Raw genomic sequence first — 24,284 nt, forward strand, 5'->3', positions numbered from 1 at the left:
TAACTTACTTGACTAGATTTATGTGAAAGATCACATAAAAGAAACAGTGGTCTTCATCAGTAATATTAACAGAAAAATTAATCTGGGAATCATAAACATATTTCAGAAAGTAAAAGCCATTCTTCCCTATTAGAAATACTGTGGCATGAGAAAGGGTCTGGCAAGGCAGCCAAAATGGTTGCCAGAGAGTGAGAGTGGGGGATGAGAGGCATATTTGGCAGAATTATTAGAAGCATGTATGGGAATGGTATTGACTTGCTTTAAAGTCATGCCAAACCCACACTTTAGCAGCAATAACTACTTAAGGGACTAAAATCAGTAAAGATGGATATAAATTTGTATTTTTTTTAGTGCATTGCAAAGATTGCTACTTTTTAGCGCAGTGTTTCTTATGCTATTTCTATTTTTTAATTTATATTAGGCTTGAGCCTTCCTCATTTTTTAAGAAAAATCAGCCCTCTCCCTTCCTACTGCCTTAATTTTTGAAATAAGTTCAGAGTGTCCTATATTCCAGAACATGAATAATTTTGCACAGAAGGACTATTCCCCATGTATCTGACTTCCTCCCTTCTCTCTCCCTGAGAAACATGATTTTAAAATACAAGAACTGATTCTTTAGCTAGCTGTGAAGAGGATTTGATGACACAGTGATTTTCCATATCTTCTGAGAATGCTTTACTTGGAGTATTTTCTCCTGAAGGATGCAAAAAATAATCTGGAAAACAGTCCCCAGTTCCATACCTACAGCATCTCAGTGATCCCCAAACTTACCTCAATGGTATTCTCCCAAAGATGCTGCACTGACACCATTTGGCAAAGGGCCTACCATAAAATCCATGTTCCTGCCATAAAGAGGGGGCACAGAGAGAATGGACTCTATCTATATCAGTATTTGCACAACCAATCTGATGACAGATTCTCTTCTCTATGTCTTATTGTAGTAGATATATTTCACCATTTGACATATCTTTCTGCAGGTGGTGCTAGCTAGTAAAATGTCTGAATAGAGAGCTAAAAACTACATTTGACTTCTCATGAAACTGAAGTGTGAAACCGTGGGCATAAAGAGATACTGTAAATTTTTACTACTCTGCAGTTTCTATATTTACACAGTAAGACTGGCTAAACAGAGGAGTTATCTGATTAATGTCACTACTATGTGGAGTTATCTGATTATGTCACTACTATATCAAACCTACATGCAAGAACACTGTGGGAGAAGGGAGGTAATGTTAGGATGAGTCTTCTATCCAGGTCTTCCTCAAAAAAGCAGACCCAAGTGACCAAGGGGAGTGCAGGTTTCATGAGGTACTGACACTGCAACCAAATCTTGAGTTGTATTTGAAAGGGGAGGAAGAATGCTATGTAGAGTGCTATAATGCACTGCTACTTGTGGATCTCCTCCAGATTACGCTGCTTCAAAATAGGAAAGTGCTTTGCAGCAGGCTAGCCATAACTTGGCCAACGCAGCTATTAGGAGGAATAGCTGTCAAGAAATACAGTCATACTTAAGGACCTCTGAGTAGCAGTTACAGATTTCACACTGACTAATTAACTCAGTAGAAAGAAACAGAGATTGAAGGTGGTCAGGGATGGCTGAAAACACTAATCAAACTCTTCACAAAATTGTTATCTCCAATTCTGTGAAAAGAACAACTTTTCAGGTCAAGTCTACTTGTCTAAAGCCATTGCTGAAGCTGTTTTTTGCAGCTTTTTGAGGAAAGAATGACATAAATATAGTGCATCTGAGCAGAATGAAACTAGGAGGATGCAAGGAACTGTAGATATGGTATTGCTAATACGGTGAGCTGTGTAATGGTTATATTTTTGTCCTCTTTTGTTATGTTTTGGCATTTTCTTTGGTTGCTTTTCTGGGGGGTTGGGTTGGCCAATAGCTGACTGTTTTCATGCTAACATGTTTACATTTAGTAAAATGTGTCTGCAGTACTGAGAACTAAGCTCAGGGACAGACCTCTGGCACAGCTGTGCCTAAAACTCCTTTTAGGGAACTGGATCACTCAATGGCTGCCCTTGAGGATCTTTTCATACCACTGTAATTTTGAAACAAGGAGGTATATCAAGCAAAGTAGGTCCAACTGGCATCCCCTTGTGCTGACATCTAGATACTTCTGGCAGAAATTGGAGATTTCAGGCTGAGCTGAAGACTATGGTTGACCCTGAGCGGCTGCTTGTGTTTTTTAGAGACGCACAGCTGATGCTTCCTGCTGTCAGCTGGACTGCAGCACTGCTGGCTGCCTCCTGGTTTCTCCAGGTCCTAGCACAGGTTTTGGTGATTGCTCTGAAATTGCATGAGCAGTTCTCAATTTCACCTTATAGGCAGGGCACAGTTGAGCAGTCATTCCCTCAGGCAGTATAGCTGACCACATTTCCCCAGAAATATCAACCAGAGAGATCCCAAATGGAAAAAAGTCTTCATCCTGCCTGAACAAGGAGGGGTGAATTCCAACTTGAGAGTTATAGATGAATCAAAAAAGCTAAGCAGCCTCATGAGACCATGGAAAGCAAACACAAATTCAATGCAAGTATGAACTAAGCACATCCATTACAAAAAAGTGTCGTCCTAGTAAACAGAAGCAAAACTTGACCCCATTTTCTTGCCATCAGCACTATCCAGAAATCATGCTGTAGTGGCCAGAAATCAGTTTTGGAATAATGGCTGGTAGGAAGGTAGGCTAGGACATACAGCAATATTACTAAGCTTTCCAAACAGAAATAATGTACATGGGTACTGTACCTAAAAACAAATGCTGCACTGAGTTTCCTCAGACAAGATCTCCAGTTGGGGCAAAGCCAGTTCTGCACTATAGCTAATAGGCAAACCTACTCTCTGCAATAGCTTTCCCAGGCTGATTTGAGGGGTCTGGAGCACAGGCCTTACAAGGAGCTGCTGAACAAGCTGGGATTGTTTAGTCTGGAGAAGAGGAGGCTTGGGGAGACCTTATTGCTCTCTATAACTACATGAAGGGAGGTTGTAGTGAGTTGGGGTAGGCTTCTTCTCTCCTGTAACTAGTGATAGGACTAGAGGGAATGGTTTCAAACTGTTCCAGAGGAGTTTTAGGCTGGATGTTAGGAAATACTACTTCTCTGAAAGAGTGGTCAGGCAGTGGAATGGGCTGCCCAGGGAGGTGGTGGAGTCACCAACCCTGGAGGTGTTCAAGGAACATTTGGATGTTGTGTTGAGGGATATGGTTTAGTAAGAACTATTGGTGATGGGTGGATGGTTGGACTGGATGATCTTGTAGGTTTTCTCCAACCTTGGTATTTCTGTGATTTTATGATTTTCCTGGCTGATTTGCCAGACTGATCCTAGGACCTGCCTTAACCTTTCCTGTCTAACTTTTGATCATTACACAGACAGCTATCTGCACAGAAAACCTGAGAATGTGCAGTATTTCAAGTCTTTCACACTCTGTAATGTGGGATTTCTCACATCTCAGACTGTAGCTTAAGGATGAGATAGATGGAAATTTTCCAGACTTCCAGGTGTGGGGTCACAGAATCAGCTGTCACAGCTGCCCATGTTCATCTATGACTACAGTTTATTGATATAGACAAAAAAAAAAACTTCTAAAAAAGATTTCGGATCAGATTTCATAGCTTTTATATCTGAACAGCTGTTAGCTAAATTTGAGATTTGCATCATGCTGGTATTAAAACCAACCAAAAAGCAAGAAAACACTTCTGTCACGCCAGAGCAGCCCTGAACTGCAGAGCCCAGGTGCCCTTTAAGCAAATGATGTTAAAGCAGCTTTTCCACTGGAGCTATATAACATATTTTAGGTTGGTGTCTTCATCCTCAAAGTCTTGAATATGTACCCTTGTCCCCTCTATGTATTGGCACATTTTCACAAGACAGCCAGTCACACGGAGAGACCTAGAAGTGCTTCCAAGCCTGGCTGCCCATGCCTTACCTTTCACTTTCTTTGTTCTGTCCTATGCTGGCCATCCCATACTCTAATTTGTTCCAGGAGATTTATATCACCGTTTATCTCCCACCCCCATCTGTGTGATTCTCTTTCTCCTAGAAACACATGGAAGAACGTACAGCCCAAAGGTGTAATCTCTCCCAGGCTTTGGTAGCAGCACATGCCAGGCACACAGTGACTTCTCACTCACCTATGGACACATTACATTTGGTCGGAAGAACAGAGCAGTATCACATCAAGAACAAATGACTGCTGAAGTTAGATATTTTGCTGCAGTTCCATTTATTTTTTAAGTATAAAGGCTTGTTCTTGTTCCCAAGCAATTATCTATGCTTCTTAACTGAGCCTTTCTCAGGGATAGTTCTGTCTCAATACTTTCTCCTCTTCTCAACACTGTGTTAGCCATGTGCTTGGGAAATGTGGCGTTGTAAGCTTCTCAATGTTTTAACTTTTCCCACTGAATACAATTCTCTTTTTAACCAGATGAAAGATGGCTCTTTATCTCCAAAACCTCAGGGACTGACATAGCCCTTAACAATACCTATTCTTTCCTGGGGTCTGAAACAGATGGTAGAGGAGAGAAGGAATCCTGCAGAACACTTTCCCTGAGGAAAGCAATTGCCTTTAGTGACAGTTGGGCAAATATCAATTTGTGATTCCTGAGATACTTCTATATTAAAAAATAATAATAATAAAAAATCTTATTTGGAACAATTACAACTTTTCAAACTTTCCTGCGGAACAGCAGATGAAACTTCTGCTCAGAATTCTTAAATCAACTTTAGAATTTTAAAATCCAGCACGAAATCTGTACAGATACTTTTACCTCTATATTCTCACACAGGGAAAAAAAATATAGAAAGAATATAGAAACTCATGCTAAGAACTAAAATAATAAAAAAGCTTCTCTGATAGTAACAGAGTCAGAAACATCATAATTTCATGCTGAGTATGAAAAATACGGTTGAATAAACATGAGATCTGCTCTATACAACAGAGCTTCTAGATATTGTTGCCAAAAATGCCAAAATCTCTCGTCCACACAACACTTCTGGAATATTTAAACGAAATTGGAACATTTCCTCCTGATTTGAAACTTTTTTAGAAAAATTTTTTGAAGCTGAGATACATCATATCATATACTGTTACAAAACCATTAGCCTTCTCTAAAAACGAGGCCAAAACATACATCTGACACTATGTGTCATAGTGTATAAATTTAAAGCCACACTGCTATTCAAAATGGCTTAAGCTTGTCCAGTGTGCACAGCTCAGCATGTCAATCCAGGTCTAATTTATCTCGTAAATGCTATTCACAAGCCCAGGTGTTTGCAGTGATCTCTGTAGGCTCTGAACTAGGACTCTAGCACAAAGTTATCACTACTAAAATTAATTCAGGAATATTAATTCAGACTGAAATGTTTCGGCTTAATACTTGTGAAAATGGGAACAGAAGTTAGTTAGCCCAAAGGGTGTTTTGCTTCTGAGGGAATTTGGTTTTATATCTGATCCCGTTCCACCGAGGGAAGAGTTTTCTTACCAATTTCAGGACAAGGAGAATGTAGAATCAAATACTTGGGCTGCAGTGCTAGAACAAAATGAGAATTAGAAATTGTAAATGTCCTTAGTTCTTACGTAAGGTTTTAAACCACTTCAAACAGAAGTGATAACCAAAATCAGTTTGTAGGAATAAAATCTAGATGTCCTAATGTCATCTTCTTAGTGACTTCAGGAAGGAAAGTAATCACAAGAAAAAAGAAGTGCTCCCAGACAGTAAATTAACTATTGTACTGGAACAAGGACTAGCTATAGATAAATAGAAACCAAGCCTTGAGCATAGATACTTGTTTCTCTCTAGAGAAGGGTTCAACTCACAAAAAGGAGAGTTTAAGAAAGCAAAGACAGACAAAGACCAGACACCTACTGAAACAAATGGAAATCAGACATTTGTTCTATCAGCAATACAGGACAAGGTCTTTACCTGCCGCAGAAGCAATGCAGCTAATCATGCTGCATGGCAGCAGAAACTGTAGACCATGCCAATTTACTTAAATATTCAGCTTCAAACTGTGATGTGTCCCTTCAGTGTCACAGTTGCTGCGCAAAGGCAGCATTAGATTTCATGATGTGCTTTATTCCCAGGCAATCCAATAGATTAAAGCTTAGAGGAGACTTTTTTTCTTTTTAATAAACAGTATTTCTCAGCAATACAACTTCTCCGATTCAGCTTCATCTTAAATGTTTTATTTTAATATTAACAAAGTGGAAAGCAATTAATTATACTGAACTTTTCACCATAGTCTTTATTACAGCAAAAATTTCAAGGCCAAAAACCAAAGAAACGGTTGGTTTGAGCAACTTTGCTCTTTCCTTACTAGCAGCCCGAAAAACTTGTCCTACCATTTATCCTCCCTTTTCTGCTATCTATCACTTCAGCTCTATTCCCTTGAACCCAACTTCTTTATGTCGCTTTTTCATTTTTCCATGTTCACTAGGACTGGTGGGCTGTGCAGGAAAGAACCATGCCACCCTCCAGTTTCTTGGTGACTGGATTCACAGTGCTCGAGATGCCTGCTTCTTCCCTTTTGCTCTTCTTTCAAATCTGAGGGGAAAAGCTAATGTGATAAAACAATAAGGGATCATAGCAAAACATAAGTGATCTTACAGAACAAATTCTGGCTTTTCTGCAAGCTTCAGAGCCTCATGCATCCCTGCAGCCGATAGTTTCCGGTTGATATTCCTATATCTGCATTGCAGGAGGTTGCGGTAAGTTGTCCTCAGGTCCCGATTGAAGAAGGCATATATAAAAGGGTTAATGAGAGAGTTTGCATAACCCAACCATAGAAAGGTTCTCTCAACCCACAGTGGAATACAGCTGCATGCTGTACCGCAGATGAAGGGTCTGGCAGTTGAGAGGAGGAAAAATGGCAGCCAGCACACAGTGAAAGCCCCAACAATAATCCCAAGAGTAGTGGCAGCTTTCTGCTCTCTCTTAAAAATGGAAATGTTTTTCTTGTCATTCTTCAGGAGTCGTGAAAAATTAGTACATTCTTCAGATTCCTTGTGCAGTTTTACCACTCCATTCATAGAAATCCCTTCTATTTCTTCTGGCCTGGGAAAACTGGCGAACTTGTGTTTAGCAGCACTCCTTTTGGCTGCCTTGTAAATCTGATAATACATGAAAAGCATCACTGACATTGGGATATAAAATGCAACTGCCGTGGAGTAAATCGTGTAGCCGAAGTCTTGGCTGATCAAACAGACCTTTTCATCATTCACGTTTTGGGCCCAACCAAAGAGCGGGGGTATGGTGATAGAGGCAGATAAGAGCCACACGCACAGGATCATTTTGGCCATGCACTTCCCATTCTGCCTCACAGGATATGTGAGCGGTCTTGTTATTCCCAGGTACCTAAAATGACAACAGAGTTATGCAGAGCAGTGATTAAGTGCTAAAAGATATTTCACATAGTCTGCCATTAAACTTAACATCTTTCGCTAAGGTTTCTATCTTACCCTTTTCAATGCACATATTTCAAATTTCTGAGTTCATATGCATCTTTCACTTTAAGATTTATAGTGCTGGTACTCTGCATAAAAGCTCTTTTCAGGAGGGAAATCTCTAGCCATAAGGGACTGGGATTTTAATGCATTTGTACAGTCTTCATATAGATAACTATTTTGTTGTTGTTATTAAGGAAATTCTGAAAGCCAAATTTATTTGGCTAATTTATGAAATAAATGATGTACAGGAGAGTGCTCCATACACAAAGGAGATAGTATATTTTTTTGAGTGAATGCTTAAGTTAAAAGAAAGATGTATTCATCTCAACCTTCATTCACCCTATGCACTGATAAGTTATGAAGATCTCTACCTCTAAACTGATCTTACCTTCATGTTTCAGGCAGGAATTACAAACTGTAAACTTATGCCAAGAATAGATTATTTCAGTACTACAGTAATTCTTTTTATCATCATTTAATTAGAAATGATGTTTATCTATCATGCTATCTTTTATTGAACAAAATAACAATCCACTATAGTGCTGATTCAGGATGACCTGGGGAAAAAACATTTTACCAGAAGCTAAGTTTAGAATGGTAAATAATTTCAAACAGATAAGAAACAACTCTATAGTGTGTCAAGTTTCCATAGAAAAATGTGAAGCCTGCTGACAACTATATTTCCTAGGCTGTGAGAGCTTAAGCACATATTTTTTTCTAGTAAAACATTTCTTACTATTGCCTTATGTAGCTGGACAGCAGTATCCTAAGCCTATTTACTCTCAACTGCGTAAGATATATTTATGTTCTTTCTAATGAAAGGATCTTTTTCTTATATTAAATTGGATGTTTGCTTTTTTTTTTTCCTTTTCTCCTGCCCTCACCCAAACATTTATACTTTGAAATTAGGTTTATGCTCTGCTGGAAATTACCAGTGAATTCCCATAAACTTCTCTCTTGTTCTTTTTTCTCCTCCAAAACAGGAAGAATTTTGAAGAAAATCTATGCAATTCATTTCTCCTAAAATAAACGTTTCCCAAGGTTTTGGTTTCAAGAGGTACCAGTGTTTAGTTATACAGTGAAGGTTTTGGAAGGTTACAAGTAAGAAACATAACAATGAGAGTATGTTTTTTCAGAGCACTTTTTCTCTCTAGTCACCTAGAAAATCAAAATGTGAGTGTATCCATAGCTCTGCAGAATGCTGCATTGTTGATTTTACTGCAATGCAGTAAATTATGGCCAGTGCCACTGCTTTATAGAAGGACCCAGGTATGTTACAGTTTTGGAGGTAAAAGGATGCATCATTTCATGATCTGTTTTGATGAGTAATAACATTCACTCTTGACGTCACTATCATTTACATTACTGACATGGCAAGTTTTATACAAAGAAGAGAACTAACTTATTGTGTCCTATTCTTGACAGCATGCGTGAGCAAACTCCAGCAGCCCAGTATTGTGCCAGTGAAGCTGCGCCCAGTGGTGCTGTGAGCTAGGAGTATTAAAACTGGCTGCAATTAAAGCAATAGGCTTTATGAACATTGATCACGGTGTTAAAAAAGATTGTTTCTTGTTCATGTCTCCATCAGCGTTAGTTAGAACACAGCCATCACTCCAGTGCCAGTGGTCTGGGCATGCAGTAGGTGCCATGGAGAGTTCTGTTTTTCACAATCATGGCCAAAGCTCCTTGCACTGCTAAGGAGGGGGATTTGTCTAAGGTGGTCCAAGATGGAGGAGAGCAGAGTTAATTCGGTGGAGTTCTAGAGTTCACCTATCTAAGGGCTAGACCCTTATAAGTAATGTAACTACAGCAGCAGCAGGAGCCCTTCTGGGACATCACTGGCACATCCTTCACATTTGTCTGAGCATAGCATGAGTGAGCTGCACAAGAGTTAACTGTATCCTTTGTACTAACAGTTGATCCACCTTCCTGAGGTATGTATTTTTATAGCTAATATATGATTGGACATTAAAAATAACACGATTACGAGGTGAATTTTATTATGTAGCCAAAATAGTTAAAGTAGATTTCTGTAAAAATCAGATCTGTAGGCTGCACATACTAAATGGCCACTGATGTCTTCTGATGCATCAGAATATAACAAAAAGAATTCATGAAAGCATAAGTATACTGAAAAGAACTGAAAAGAATTAAAATGCATTAGTTTTGCCCTGGCACCACTGTGGATTTTTTTGGGGGGGGCGGAGGGTTTGGAAGCTATCTGAGCTCCAAAAATGCTACTTGAAATTAAAATACATTAATTAACACAAAAATACATCAGCATCCTTTCTGTCTTATTCATTTTGCTAAATGTAGTATGATAGGAACAAAAAAGTCAGCAGGCGTAAGTGAAGGAACTTTATCTTTTCATCTCTATGTGAAATCCATTACCCTTGAAAACTTACTTGCAACTTCAAAATAATGTAAATCACTTCTGCTGTCTAATACACAAGAGAGTGTCCAAGACTTAATACATTCCTGAGCTTCAAAAGTATTGTCTAATGCATTGCAAAAATACACTTTTTAATGCTTAATCTTAAGTTACTACCTTCCAAAGATTACTACAGGTAAATCAGCTGAACTTACAGTATCATTCCATAAATATCTAACATCTTGAGGCATTACTGCTGGAAAAGAATGAAGTCAAATTCCCTAAAAAGCCCACTTCATATATCTCAGCTACCCACATAAGAAAGAAGTGTCTTGGACAACCTGTTGCTAGTATCTAGTGGATAGAGTGACAGAAAGACTATGGGAAGTTTTCTTGTACTACATCACCGACATCTGGAAGACAGTCCCACGCTCAAATAGCTCAGAGTAAGACCAGACCACCCCGATCCAACGAAGGGAAATAGGGGCAGAGTACATTTTTTTTTAAATGAGTGAGCACATCCCCAGTTTTGGGCTAATTTTTTTTTATTTCTTCAGTCTCTCCTCTTCCCTGTTGGAGGATCAGAAACAGCCTCCTGTGGTGTGGGTGCCCAGCCCAGGAGGAATGGCCACCACCTGCTATCCCCTCTTTGTGATTCTGCTCAAATGTAGGTGCAGAGCTCTGTCCTCCTTGGAGAGCTGCCATCAGCTATTATGAATAGCCACCATTTGCCACTTTTACCTGCTGAACACTAACAGCAGAAGAGGTAAATGAGTAAGTCCTTTTTTCCTGAGAACACTCAGTTTGTGGGGTTTTTCAGGATTTTATTATTATTGTTGTTGTTGTTGTTGTTTCTTTCTGGCTTTTTTGGTGTCAGTGCATTACAACAATGCATTAGAACAGTTTTTATCCACCAGGGATTACACAGATTCTGTTGTCATTTGAACTGCAGATCACACAGCTGTTTCTTATTAGTGTGCTCAATGTCCCAAATGCTACAGCAAGTGTTAGGATGTAACATAAACAGAGGGCAGAGAGCATATCACAGAAGAAAAAGAAAACCACAGATTCTGGTTTCCATTTCTGGCACATTGGTTTTTCTTTGTATTCCTTCTTCCCATTCATTCTCTTCAAAGCTATTTGCTTGCTCTGATGGCTGACTTATGTTACTGCTGGCACGATGATTATCAGACCAAAAACTGAAGGGCCACTGCGTGCCATTTAGTGTTGCTGTATTATGAAAATAGATGAAATGTTTGATGCAATTTATTTTCTTTTAAATACATATATATAATTCTTTAACTTAGAAAACAGTGAAAAGAAGTTTGCTTTACCTACACTTCTTTGAAGTGAGTTTGCACAGGCATCTCCTCATTACAAGAAAAACTTTTCAGAGAGAATTTGCATGTAAATTAATCTCTACTTGTGACTGAAGTGATTAGCAATTATACAGACGTAGAAGATACTAAATCTTTCTCAAAGAATAGAAAGCAGTGTCAGGCATGGTAGCATTACAGGTTAACCAAGCATAACATTTACTTCCTGTGGCTTCAACCTGGGGTTTCTATTTCTTTTTTTCAGCAATAGAAAATCTATTTCCTTTCCTTTGTTCCCACCTGAGAAAGCTAAATACATCTGTTATATTCAGGCTGTAAAATGGTGAACTGTTTGTAACTACGGGGAAATTTTGAGATGGGTCTATTCCCCCAACCTTCTGAAATCCTTAGAAGGCAAACTGAGTCATAATAACTATATCAATATCAATAAGAGAAAGAAAACAGAAATAGGATGGTCCAGTTTAACTCTGTTATTTGGCTTTGAAAGGACAGTGAAAGAGTAGCAGAAAATCTAACAGCTGAGAGCATTAAAACTGTCTTAGAGGTTCCAATGCAACCCAATAAAAGATTGAATGGACCACCACATAGTGATCACTTACGCTTTTTCTGAAGCCCACACATGTAATTCTTTTGTCTCTAGTCTGTATATGCTTTAGAGGGAGATACTATTCCATTTCAATTAGTGCACAATGGTTTCTAAGAATTTCTCTGGCTGGGTTAGTCACTGTCACTTACCCAATCTACCAGACTGCTCCAGAATCAGCTTAGCATCTGTCACTGTCTGACCTTATTTTTATGAAGCAGATTGGATTACTATGGAGCACAACTGGAAAAGCAGTAGTGGAAATGATATAGATGCATATTACAGCTATTTCTATTGAGAATCTCTATCACTTCCTACCAGAATTAGAGTTAAGCTTAACGCAAAGTTCTCTCTGTTATTCCTGTTTTTTTAAGAATCACAAAACTTTTGTTCTTTTCTAAAGGTACAAAAATGCTTGCTTGCTTTTGTACTTTTTTTCCAGTCCAGCAGCTTTCCAGCTTCAATCCATAGCTCCTTGTATTTGCTTCTTTGCCAACCCACAGATATGCAGCCCTAACAACTCACCTGCAATAACAACTTATTCTGAAGAATGATCCAAATTGACTGCTCTTTCTAAAGTGTCTGTGATTCTTTCATGATCTTCCATAATTCTTGCCTTCGATTCAATATACCATTAAGAGATAGCAAGATTAGAAGCACGATGACATTCCTGAAAGCTATCCAGCATTCAGAAATGACTCCAGAATACTGATCTATCTGGAATTATTATTTTTGTGCTTATATTTTGATATATTAGATGGCAACTTAATAATAAGATGCTGAAACAATAATACAATGTATTATTTCTGTTACAGCTACATCATACTCCACAATGAGAATTGTCTTTTTACTGTGTACACCCCAAACAGGAGAAGCTTTGTCACAGAGAACTGCATTTAAATAATGATGAGGAAAATATTATTCTCATCACATATTTAAGTAACTGAGATGGAAGCAAAGGGGCAAACACACAAAAACATAAGTGGTGAGACATGAGCATTAAAGTGCATGACTAGTGTTACAATGTGAAAAGTGACCTTGCTAATTTTTGTATGATGTAACTGGTAGCTGTTTTTCTGCATAATCTCTTCACGATAACTGACAGAGTATTGTTCAGGAAGAGGATATGTTTCAGAGGCAGTAAAATAAATACTTTTCTACTTCCCAGAAGTAAACAAAGTTACTGATTTCACTGCATGTATGACAGCTTACAGAGTATGTATTTAAAATCTAAACATAAACGTTGTGCAATTTCAGAGTGAGACAATGGCTAACAAAACTAAACCCTAGTTGGGGGGAAAAAAAAAGATGATGTTTAACTACTGTGCTCCATCTAGTATCCATCACTGGATACTATCTTCATCCTGTATCTTTTCCATGTAGGGAATTAGTACATAGCTATAGAAAGTCTCAGCATAGTCACCACATTCCGCTTCCTAATTGCATTTGCTAGAAATGGATAAGGCTCTAATTTCTTCTTCTTAGTCAGTGTTGAATGCTATAACACGATCTTAAGAAAGATATTAGGTGAATGCTTTTGTATCTGTAATGTTAAATGGTTACTTATTCCAATGTTATTGTTATTATTGAAATACTAATACTTAAATTTTGATGCTTGAAAGAATTAGAATGAAATATTTGTTATGTTTTGAGCAAAAATCCTATTTTCCATAATTCCTTCTCTTGCTCTCAATTAAATACATTTCCTATAAATAAACTCTCTTTACGAAAGGAAGACATTCATTCCCACTGTTGGAGTGGGCACAAGCTAAAAGTGGTACTGTACTGCTGTTGTACACAGTACATGTTTTCATATGATTTTTCTTTTTCTGAAAAAAAATTGCTTATTTTTGATGGAACTCAAGAAATGTATGCTTTCCTGGTAGTGGGGGAAGATTTAAATCAATCAAAACTAAACATCTGTTCATTCTAAAGGGATATAATTTGCATAGTAGATTATGTTCTCCTTTCTTACATTTTTCCAGTTTTCCTGTATTTCCATGGACTTTCTTCTTTATTTACACTAGTTCGTTTTCATTCTTTTGTTCTCCTCATTCTATTTTTATTTCACTTTCTTTTTCTGCCTTATTTCCATTTCTCTCTTAGTACTGTATATTTTCTTAATTTTTCCCTACTAATCTAGGACTTCTGTTTCAAAGATGGGGGGATGTGTCTGCCTTCATTCTAACAAATGTGTAACAGCTGTACTTCCAGAAAGAGATCTGCAGTGTCTTTTTGTTTCTTATCTAAGTTGCAATTTCTGAAAGGATATTCTTCTCTTCTTTTAGGCCTCAGCAAGTTTCTTACAGATGACCTGACCCTTTGCCTTTCATTTTCCCTCCGCATGATCATCACAGTATTTGTCACCAGCCACTGCCTTGTTCTTAGCTACCTAACAAACCCCTTAGCAGCCTTTGGTTTTCCCCTGCTAATGATAAGCTGGATGGAAGAAAAGATCTAAACATGATGTTTATATTTCAACACTGCCTAAATATTAGACAACGCATAAACACACACTTTCTGACCAGTATTATGTAATTACCCAAATAAATACTTTATATTATAGACTAAAAACTATTAAGGTATAAACTATTTTCAGCAAATAGTCTTGTTATAACATAGTATCTGTGTACTTTCCTTTCTTGTATCTTCACAAATGATGTAAATATAGGAGATAAGAAGGGAAATGGATTTCAGTTCTCTGCATCCTGCAGCAGCCTCCTAGAATATAAACTAATTTGAAGAGTATTGGCAAAGAATTATATAATGAAGTGGTATGGTACACTGTAATGGAAGACTTCTCATTTGTAATTGTTTACGAAGCATCTCAACTCGCTTTCTGGGTTCCTTCATCTCTGGTCTCCTGCATACATGTGTGATTTGCTTATTGACTGTAATAGGATTAATTATACAGAGAGCTCAAAGCTGCTTCGCACCCCACTACTTGATAAACAACATCTAGCCCTTCAAAAACTCTAAAAAAAAACATGGGTAGAATCCCATTTTTCTTTATACTGTTTGAGCATTTACAAAGTTGAGGGGAGGAAAAATAATAATTTCACACTTTCCTAAAAGAAACTCTATAAATAGGGCACTCTGTGCACTTCTGACCTTTCAACCTCTCAGAGATCTGCAAGTTCCCTTTTAGTAACATTGTTCTCAATTTTTCTCCAGTGAGAAAAAGCAAGCAGTAGTGAAAGGAGAAGTGGGAAAAGGAATAAAGGGCTTTTCTTAAATTGCTCTTCCCTCTCAAAAGTGGAAAAGTGTATAATCAGAACACATGATCAAGTACAAATTACAACATACACCGCAGATATTTCAGAAATATTCCTCACAGAAATGTTTCTCAGGTTTTTTAAAGCAATGCTTCGCTTCACTGAAACTCCTCATGCACTTCATTGCAATTTATATGCAGTTTCACAGGCCCAGACAGCTGGGCCCTGGTACGCTCTTACGGCTTTACACATGTATGTATACATACACAGTATGATTTATGCTGTTTGATAAGTCATTCCTCACTCAAGGAGAAAAAAAAACAACATCAAAAACCTACAAAATGGCTGTTTTTTACTGTATTCAATTTGTATCAGAAGATGCTATTTTGTTTAAAATTCATATTTCTGTTTACCATAAATTCAGTGCCTTTTTATTGCTCAGAAGTATTTTAGAAGATTAGAAAAAAATGCAGTGCAACTTGCCATTGTCAACTGTAGCATCTAAGCATCTAATCGTACACTGAGTCCTGAGTCTATGTGACTATTTGTTCTTCCTCGTGTATGATGAGGTATCTCATCAGTTATCACAAGATGCTTGGACCCTTTTTGTGAGGATAAAGAATATATTTTAGCCCTCAGATACCACCGGAGGAGACCAGAAGTACGGAAAGCCTTGTCCAGGACAAGAATTTAAAGGAAAACACACTCGCTTGTTCTGGTTTGTAACTGATGTGCCATGGCTGAAGGTAGCAGCTCTGGCACCGAGTTTGAGGAGCAGTAGCAAAGACTTTGAGCATGAATGCATATGATTCAAAAGCCACTGAGGAGGGACGAGGCTTGACTTGAAGAGTCACTGCATGGTTACATGGAACTCAAGTGGCAGAGAAGGTAGGGATGTACTAGGCTTTACTTATGTTTGTTCTTCTCTCACCAGACTAGAGAACCAGAAATAGCAAGTGGAAGGATGGACTGAAGGACTGGACCACTGGATGCTGGTAAAAGACTGGCAGAGAAAGGATGTGGCTCCATTCTTTCTTTGCTGTAATAAAGAAATTAGGGAAGAATGCTTTAGCACTCGAAGTCATCCTTATGATGGCCCTTAGTTCCTCAGGAGTTAATCTCACATTCTGATCCTTATTACCAAGCATTTCTATCTCCTGCACTTTATTGTTCTTGCCATTATATAATCTGTCAGAAGATGGGCATTAACCACTATCTTTTACTTAATGCCAGAATGATTAGAGGATCTAAAGCTTTAGATGATCTATTTACTCATTGGCCTCAGCCACTTATATGGCTGAAGGTAAGGTTCAAGCTCCTGAACTTAATTTGATCCTATGGGCAGGCCAGCACTGAAAAACATGAGTTGGATGTCAGCAGGCTAACAGAAGTTGTCCAGTTGACAGGCAGAAACATTACAGTAGAGACTGGGAATAGTTGCTGGTAGGAAAAGTTTTATTTGCTGCTTTGCCCTTGTAAAGAGAGAGGCAGAGTAACTTGAAACATCAAGATGCAGTTCCTACTTTGCTGTGCAGTTCCTGAGCAAAAGAACAAAGAGGAAAATAAAGAATAAGTTTAGCAGATTAGAAACCTAAAAAGGTACCAAATCCATACTTTCCTCTTTAAGGTTACCATCATTTGGCTCCCCCTAATCCTCATGCCCAACCCCATCATCAAAGCCAATGAAGACTTCAGGTTCTTGACAGAGTTAATTCTACATCAACCATTATTTCCCCCTTCTTTACTGACTTCAGAAAAAATTTTATTTCTCAAACTCACAGCGTATTAAAGGAACACACGTGTCTTTCCCTCCCATATCCTGGCTGGTGTTGTCCTGTGGCAAAGATGAGTGCTCATGATTCCTGGCCAACTTGCTGGCTTCAGCCAGGATGTAGGAGATGTGCCAGGAGACAACCACCAGACATGCCTCAGGCCTGGGGCTCTCCTGCTCTGAGCAAGCATTCACGTAGGCTGTAATGAAAATATCAGGGTTTTCACTCTCAGTTCTACAGTCTAACACAAAGACCAACACAAGCATATCTTAAGTGAGCAATGAAACATGCTGATGCCCACAGTGTCTGTGACACATTTTGGCCAATGTGTCACTAAACATCTTCTCCCAGATATGCGGGAACATGCATACACAAACCACACAGATGACTCCTTTGTGTATGGTAGCTAGGTGAGTCCCAAGATGTACACGTTACAGAAAAGTGAAAAGCCCAGCAGGGTGTAGGAGGGCCTCAGAGAAGATACCGAAGGGCCTGTGGTCAGCATGTAGGACAATGCCTAAGTGGGATGCAGCTGATGCAGCCTGGAGAGTCCCTCAGGATTACTAGTGTAGTGGGATGCCAGGCCATTAAGTCGTTCTCAGGAAGAAGGGTATTTTTGTTTTGCTTGAGGTAAGCTAGCAGGTACCTTCAGTGAAAATGTGTGGGGTCTTGGTTTCAGAGCTATGAAAGCTGTGTTTTTTAAAAAGAAAACCCTTGTTAAATTCTAATAACGTAAAAATGGCTAAGGTGATTTTCTCCAGCTTCACTGCATGAGTCACACTTGGGTTGACACTAAACATCAGCTTAAAAGGAATTATTTTGAAAGTTATAATGGTGTTTCAAAATGAAAGCCTCCTACAACTCCAACTAGAAAATCATGACTGATCTCTTCAGTGCAATTAAATGAAGCATTTCAGAAACTTCCATAGTATAAGTAAGTGATGAATTAAATGAAAAATCACAGTCCATTGAACTGATAATACCATCGTATTAAGACAAAGTATCTTCAGGGAATAGCTTTATTTAAATGTGCTGATATTTATGTCCTCTCTTTTCCTTCCTTGAATACAAACAATTCAAACATAATTTCCCAGACAAAGCACTTAAGGAAGAACACCTTCTAGCATATTTCTTCCCTCCTCCTCCTTTTTCTTTCCCTTCCTGTCTCTATAGAGACAAATTCCCGTCTCTTTAGAGACAAAAAATGTTGGAAGGATGTGATCCGAATTATCTTCTTTGTTTCTTCTGCCAATGATTTTTCAAGTGCACTACTGAACCCCAATATGGGTGAATCTCAATCTAGAACTGATTTACTTGGACATTTTTTGCTTTGGCCATAGCAGTATTTGCCTGAAGGCAGATCTGAATTTGTAAAAAAAATCCCAGGAAGATTTTGCTCCATTTATTTGGGTCAGGTGCATAAAAATTAAGAATGTTTACGTCAAATTTAAATTTTTGCCAAAGCTCAGAAGGAAAGAAAAACACAGTATATGAAAAGATACTGTTAGCATGTGCAGGAAAATCTAAGGCACAAAGCATCTTTTGCAGCGTCTGTATATTGTCTGGGTTTCTCTAAGTACCTGCTAGGGAAATGCTAGCCACATTTACCTGCTGTTACTAGAAAGTGAGCACAGTGAGTTTTAATTGTAGTCATTTCTTGAAAAGTGCTTTTGAAATATTGTCATTATCTTTCAGTGTAAAACGAACTTTTCGTTGATGTCACCCTCTTACAAAGCAACTCTCAATGCACTTAGGGCTGAAAGAAAGATGGAAACCCACTAACAGAATAAAAGAGGGAAATGGCAACTTTGGGACTGCAATGGAGGTACTGAAAGAGCCAAAGTATCTAAGTAACTCAGTTTCATAAAAACATCTGAGATTAAAAAAAACACTGCATCTCCTCCAGCATAAATGCATTCTGTCTGACTGAGATCAGTGATGTTTTACTTGTGAACAGCAGCAAGCAAATCTTGCTTGCAAGGCTGAGACAAGGATTTTGTAATAAATTTCCAGATTATAAGAAACTCAGTCATCCCAGGTCAAAATGCTGGAAGAATAAGCTGTCTCTGCTTGAAGTCACATATTGACAGGTATCTATCTAGCACTGCCGTGTGAAGAGTAAGAGCCATACTGTGTTTCATGATCACAGTTCTTTTAAAATGCCCTTTCACATTCCAAAATTTAGATCTATAACTTTATGCTAAAGCAGAAATAGGTACAGCTCATGATAGACCATCTCCTCTTCCAGTCTTTAATGACAGCAGAATTTTCAGATTATCAAGGACCCTCTCCTCTCTCCTCATTTTACAGATGCTACAACCATGTGGAAGCAGTGAAATAAGTGGGATCAGCAGAAGGAAGCCCTTCTTCTCACCTCTTGGTGAGTACATCTTCCCATTGCTTATATCAGCAGTAAGCAGGCAACTCCAAGGTTCTTTTGAGATGTGGTGGCATCGACCGTGTTTGGATGAAGACCAAAAACATCCAAGATGTATTGCTGCACCTACAGTTTCCAATAATCGCAGCTCTCATGTGCCAGGCTAACATCTTCAAACACTTACTTGAACTTAGGAGTAGAACTTTGTTCTCAGTGTGGGATGAATCACCACAGCTGAGCCAAAGAGATCTCAAGGAACTCACCAAGATTTGCAGGCATTTTGGTTACCTGATAATATGCTGCCTTCATTTCACCACCTAGGCAGCAGTGCAGAAGCTTACTGTCAAGTACCAGGCTTCAGAAATGTTAAGCCTCCTTTTATATTGTTTAATTTACAGGCAAACAGCCTACCATGCCATTTTAATTTGGATTATTTTTGGAAAAAAGAGAAGTTTGTGTTCTGGTAATGATCAGACTCATTTAGCAAAAATAGCTTTTTAATATAGGACAATAGACTCTTGAGAGACTACAATTAGCATTGTTGATAAAACTGCTTGTGCTGCAAAGTGGGTTTCCAAATACATACTCTTAAGGTAAAAGGGAAACTGAAGTACAAGTACACAACAGTGCAAAAATAAAGTCTTTAGAGCTGGAGCTGTATTATTTTTAGATCAAAACATCTTATTAGGCTATTAAATAAAAGCTTTGCATCTTGTCAGCAGCTGCTTTGGGCCACACATAGAAATGTTTCCAAGTAATTTGTGGTCAGACAACACATGCTGACTTTGTTCAGGGATTTTGAATTTCAAATATTTGTTAAATGTCTACTTCTCAGCAAATAAACAAAATTTAGCAACCCACATGAAGAACTGTTTATAGAAAATTATTCTGGCAAATGCGTAAATGTCTGTGTATCTGAACTATTTCATGGCAACAACATATTTTCATGGTTTGTATTCATGATGACAGTTATGTTGCAAATTGTACTATAAGTTTGGATAATAGCATATACACTTGTTATGTGTGCTCATTAGTTCCACTTCTTCCTTCTAATTTTTATGCCTGTTGCCAATTTCTAAATAATGGATACTGGAGAAAATCTTTTAGCATTCTTTGCTTTGATTCACAAATCCCTACATTTCCTAGTCCTCTAACTAGTAAAAACACACTACAGACAGACTTCTTTTTTTGCATTTACATTTTGCATCTGTCTCCAGAGATGTGCAAACCATATGTTGAAATTCAGTAACCCTACTTTCTAATGCCTCTCTAATGAAAGGGAGTCAAATTATAAATAATGCACTTAAAGAAAGCTCTGTCTCTGGGGTTCCATTTCTCTTGCAATGGTAACAGGCCATATCTCTGAATGAAGGTACTTAAAACTCAGCTGATGAGAAATGATGATTCCATTGCCAGCAAGGTTACTGATCAATGTTCTTCTGTGTGAGTAGGGGCAGCAGAACTGAATCTAAGGCTGTTGGGTGGAGACCTCATGATGAGCTACGTCTTCTACAAAAACAAGTTCAACCCAAAAGACTGGCAAGTTTCTAACTTAGAAAAGTCAAAAGTTATTTAAATGAAAATTAGTACATTTATGTGTTATAGAAAACTCATCATGTGGTGAGTTAGCAGTAAGGTTTGTACGCAGCTCTCCCACAAGAACTGTCACCTTGCAGTCAAGCCTTTGATTCTAATTCTGCTTTTACCCAACTCAGTGAATGTCTGAGATCCAATAAGTTCTTCCTTTGGTCCCTGAGAAGACCTTTAAGGCAAAGCTAACTGCTGCCTACTCCTCTCTTCAGGCTCCCCAACCTGACATACCCTGCAGGACAAACAGCTCCCCAGCTTTTCAGGTTGGCTATCAGGGAAAACTTCTCTGATAGAGTGGTCAGGCACTAGAACAGACTGCCTAGGGATGTGGTGGAGTCATGGTTCCTGGAGGTGTTTCAGAACAGCGTAGATGTGGGACATGGCTAGTGGGTATCGTGGGGATGGGTTGACAGTTGGACTAGATGACCTTAGAGGTCCTTTTCAACCTTAATGATTCTGTGATTCTGTCTGAGAAAAAGTGTTATCCTTCCACGGCTCCAATTTCACTTCCCAATGATTCCTTAAAATTTGTGAGCAAAAATGGACAAGTAACTCTCCTTGTGGTTATATTTTTAATTTATACTTCTATAAGCTAAAAAACTTGATTTCAAGTTATTGACAGTACCAAAAACCACCCATTTCCTTGATATATCTCAGGAAAAAACTGTTGCCAGCTTTTTCATTGAGACACAATGTACCTCTAAGAATAGACTTCACCCTGGTTTCTCATTACTTTAAAAGAAGTTATTTTTATAATGTCCCTTCTTGCTTTTGTCTTTTACACAAATCATGATCATTTTGCTTTACATAGAGCAAATTACTGTACATGGTGGTATTAACCCCCTTGGTGATCTCTTGTGCTAGCTCACAGTTTGATAGCAGAGGCCATAAAGACAGAAAGAACATATTCAGTACTGACTTAATTTCCCTGCATGTCTCAGGTCTGCATGCTACTAGAACAGCTGGCACTATTAGAATTTTCATTTCTCTCTGCACATTGCCCAGAAAACTTGTTTACTGCTAGATGTGAATCACCACCTCATTTACATATGAGCTAATATTTATGGAACCACCCATATGTATCAGATAATCAAGATGTTCTATATAAAGCCTCCTGATGGAACAGCAAGGTAGAAAAGAAAAATCAAAGCTGCTGCATTCATTCTTTAATTTTGTTATAGTACTTCAAACAGAATAAAACCAAGTTTTACTCAGATACATACAAATCTTGTAGTGAAGTCAATAAGGAGAAGAGCATGTGACTAGTGGCAAAGAGCTATAAAAGTCATTGTGCCTTTAACTCTGTAACTGAAGATTTTTACCCTTATCTTTGCAAAAAGTTCAGTTATGTACATTCACCATTCATTCATGAATGATTTCAAGTTTTTGTATCATTTTCATGATATGTTGTTACCTATGGCCAAGAAAGTCGATTTCTGAATTTCAAGAAAGATATTTCTGCATTAACATCCCTAGAGTCATTTCGTAACAGTCTTTACAATCACAGGACTGAAAGGGAGATCCTTCCATTTCTGCCTGTTTTTTTGTGTTTTTTTGTTTGTTTGTTTGTTTGTTTTGTTTTTGGATGATAAAATGGTCTAGTTCTCTTTCTTACTCTTTGAAGAGCCATAACATACAATATTTATTATGAGAGCAAATACTGCCTCAAGTTTGTGACCTAACACCAGTTTGAACTCAAGCTTCAAATTGAGCTGGCAGAACCAGTGTGTTACCAGCATTTCTACTGGCTGACTTGATGCTCAGATTCATTTGAAAGCAGGTAGCTCTCTCCTCCTTTCTCCCTAGACATATGGTTTAGATTTGAAGCGTGCCCACTGCATTACCATGCAGCAACCTCCCCATGAAATTCTGCAATGATACTACTAGGAATCAAGTGTCTCAATGTAACTGAGTCAACCTAAATGAGAGATCTTGCCAGTCTGAGTGCGTCAAACTTGGCAAAAGTAGTACAATCCTTCTGAAGAAACTGGCTTCCCAATGCAAAATGAAAAACTGAAATCTCGGCCTTCCAGCCAAAAGAAGTTATCCTCTCCTTACAAATACTAGTGACCATTTGGAAAAAAACTGTATTGAGAACTGCTTTATGATGCTTCTATGTTGTAGACTTAGATATCAGACTGTGCAATTCCACTCCTTGGTCTTAGTTGTATGAGGAATATGTAGCAGAAAGAGACATATGTACACTATCAACTGCTGATTAAGTCAGATGTTCTGTTTAAAAAGTTGGCACAAATGTTTCTGATAAAGTGTTTCAAACTTAAGAGCAATATTAAAAATAATATTGGATTTCTTTTCAAGAAACAAGATACTTCCCTTATACAATTAACAAGGATTTCTACAAATAAAAAGTATTTTTTTCTGAGAAAATTATTCCAGAAAATTCAAAGACAATCTTTGGTTAATTTCTGCTCCTTTAGAAAACTGTGAAAACACATTACCAGCAGTATGAGTAGTCTTGCTTTAAGTGCAGTATAATCACCACAGATATTTCCTTGTTCAGTTGAAGAAAATATACTCCAGGCAAATAAAATTTGATCAGTGTACATAGGCTACACTACACTGTCCCACCTGTCTGATAGTCTGATATGTATTTGCATTTTTGTTATTTATGTTACAAGATATTTCTGAAAGCCCCCTTCAAAAACAGAGAAGTGTTTCCAGCATTGTATTATTCCTGTGAATTTTGAAGTGAATTCAATCTCATTTATGGAAACTCTTTTTGTGTTCTTGACAGGAAGAAATACACTATTCAAATGTCTCCACAATGCCCTGTTGGGCAAAAATGTGAATTAACATCACCTTACCTCTGGATATAGGGCTCCTTTAAAATATCTGGATGATATCCCAAGAATTAAGAGACCCTTTTACTTCTGAAAGCTCATATAGTGTTAAGCTTTGGTAGGAGCAAACAGAAGATAGTTGGGAATGTGGGGGCAAAAATGCAACAAGCCAGTTCCAAGGAAAGGCATTCAGTAAATGTGGTGTAATTGGAAATCTCCTGCTACTTACTGAACTATTATTCTCCATTAATATATATGTTGGATCATGATCAATTGCAGTTATCTTTACTTGTCACCTCCAGGTTATCCTGCATCTACACACCTTCATGGTTCCCTTTTTAAACACACACATAACACCAAAAGAATGTCTTCCAGCTTCCCACTGTTTTTCATCCTCTCCAACACAGTCAGAAGACTCCTGCCAAACTTCAGATCTTATATCTCTTCCCATTCTAGAATGACACAACTTCCAAACGCTTTGGTAGTAAAAGGCCTGTTTGTTAGAACACCTTTTATTTGTTACCTTCCATTCTTTACTGTGCATGTTATGAAGCCTAATATCTGTGCAAAGATGTAATAGAACAATCCCTGTGGCCAAGAACAAGTTACAGTGTGAATAACTCTTCTTCAAGTTGACTAATTTAGAAAATCTACATGGAAAGGAATAAAAAACATCTGCTTTGCTTTTTTCTTTTGATTTTCATTTTAGTGTATTAATATTGCCTGTCCCTTTTCTGAGCTAGATAAGTTATTTATAGATTCAGAAAGAGCACCATTGCTTGTTGGG

The 24,284-nt window shown here is 38.0% G+C and overlaps 1 protein-coding gene across 1 annotated transcript in view; it reads right to left on the bottom strand.

Annotated features, from left to right (window-relative positions):
• Nucleotides 1–24,284, bottom strand: part of HTR7 (5-hydroxytryptamine receptor 7) — a gene marked incomplete at its 5' end in the record, with an annotated part of 33,756 nt that overhangs the window by 3,473 nt on the left and 5,999 nt on the right. The window contains 2 exons of the mRNA XM_031554580.1: nucleotides 5,488–5,535; nucleotides 6,613–7,359. Coding sequence (XP_031410440.1) covers nucleotides 5,493–5,535; nucleotides 6,613–7,359 — 790 coding nt within the window. The remainder of the gene's footprint in view (nucleotides 1–5,487; nucleotides 5,536–6,612; nucleotides 7,360–24,284) is intronic.

The sequence above is a fragment of the Meleagris gallopavo genome, chromosome 8 (genome assembly GCF_000146605.3).
Source record: "Meleagris gallopavo isolate NT-WF06-2002-E0010 breed Aviagen turkey brand Nicholas breeding stock chromosome 8, Turkey_5.1, whole genome shotgun sequence".
Taxonomy (NCBI): Eukaryota; Metazoa; Chordata; class Aves; order Galliformes; family Phasianidae; genus Meleagris; species Meleagris gallopavo.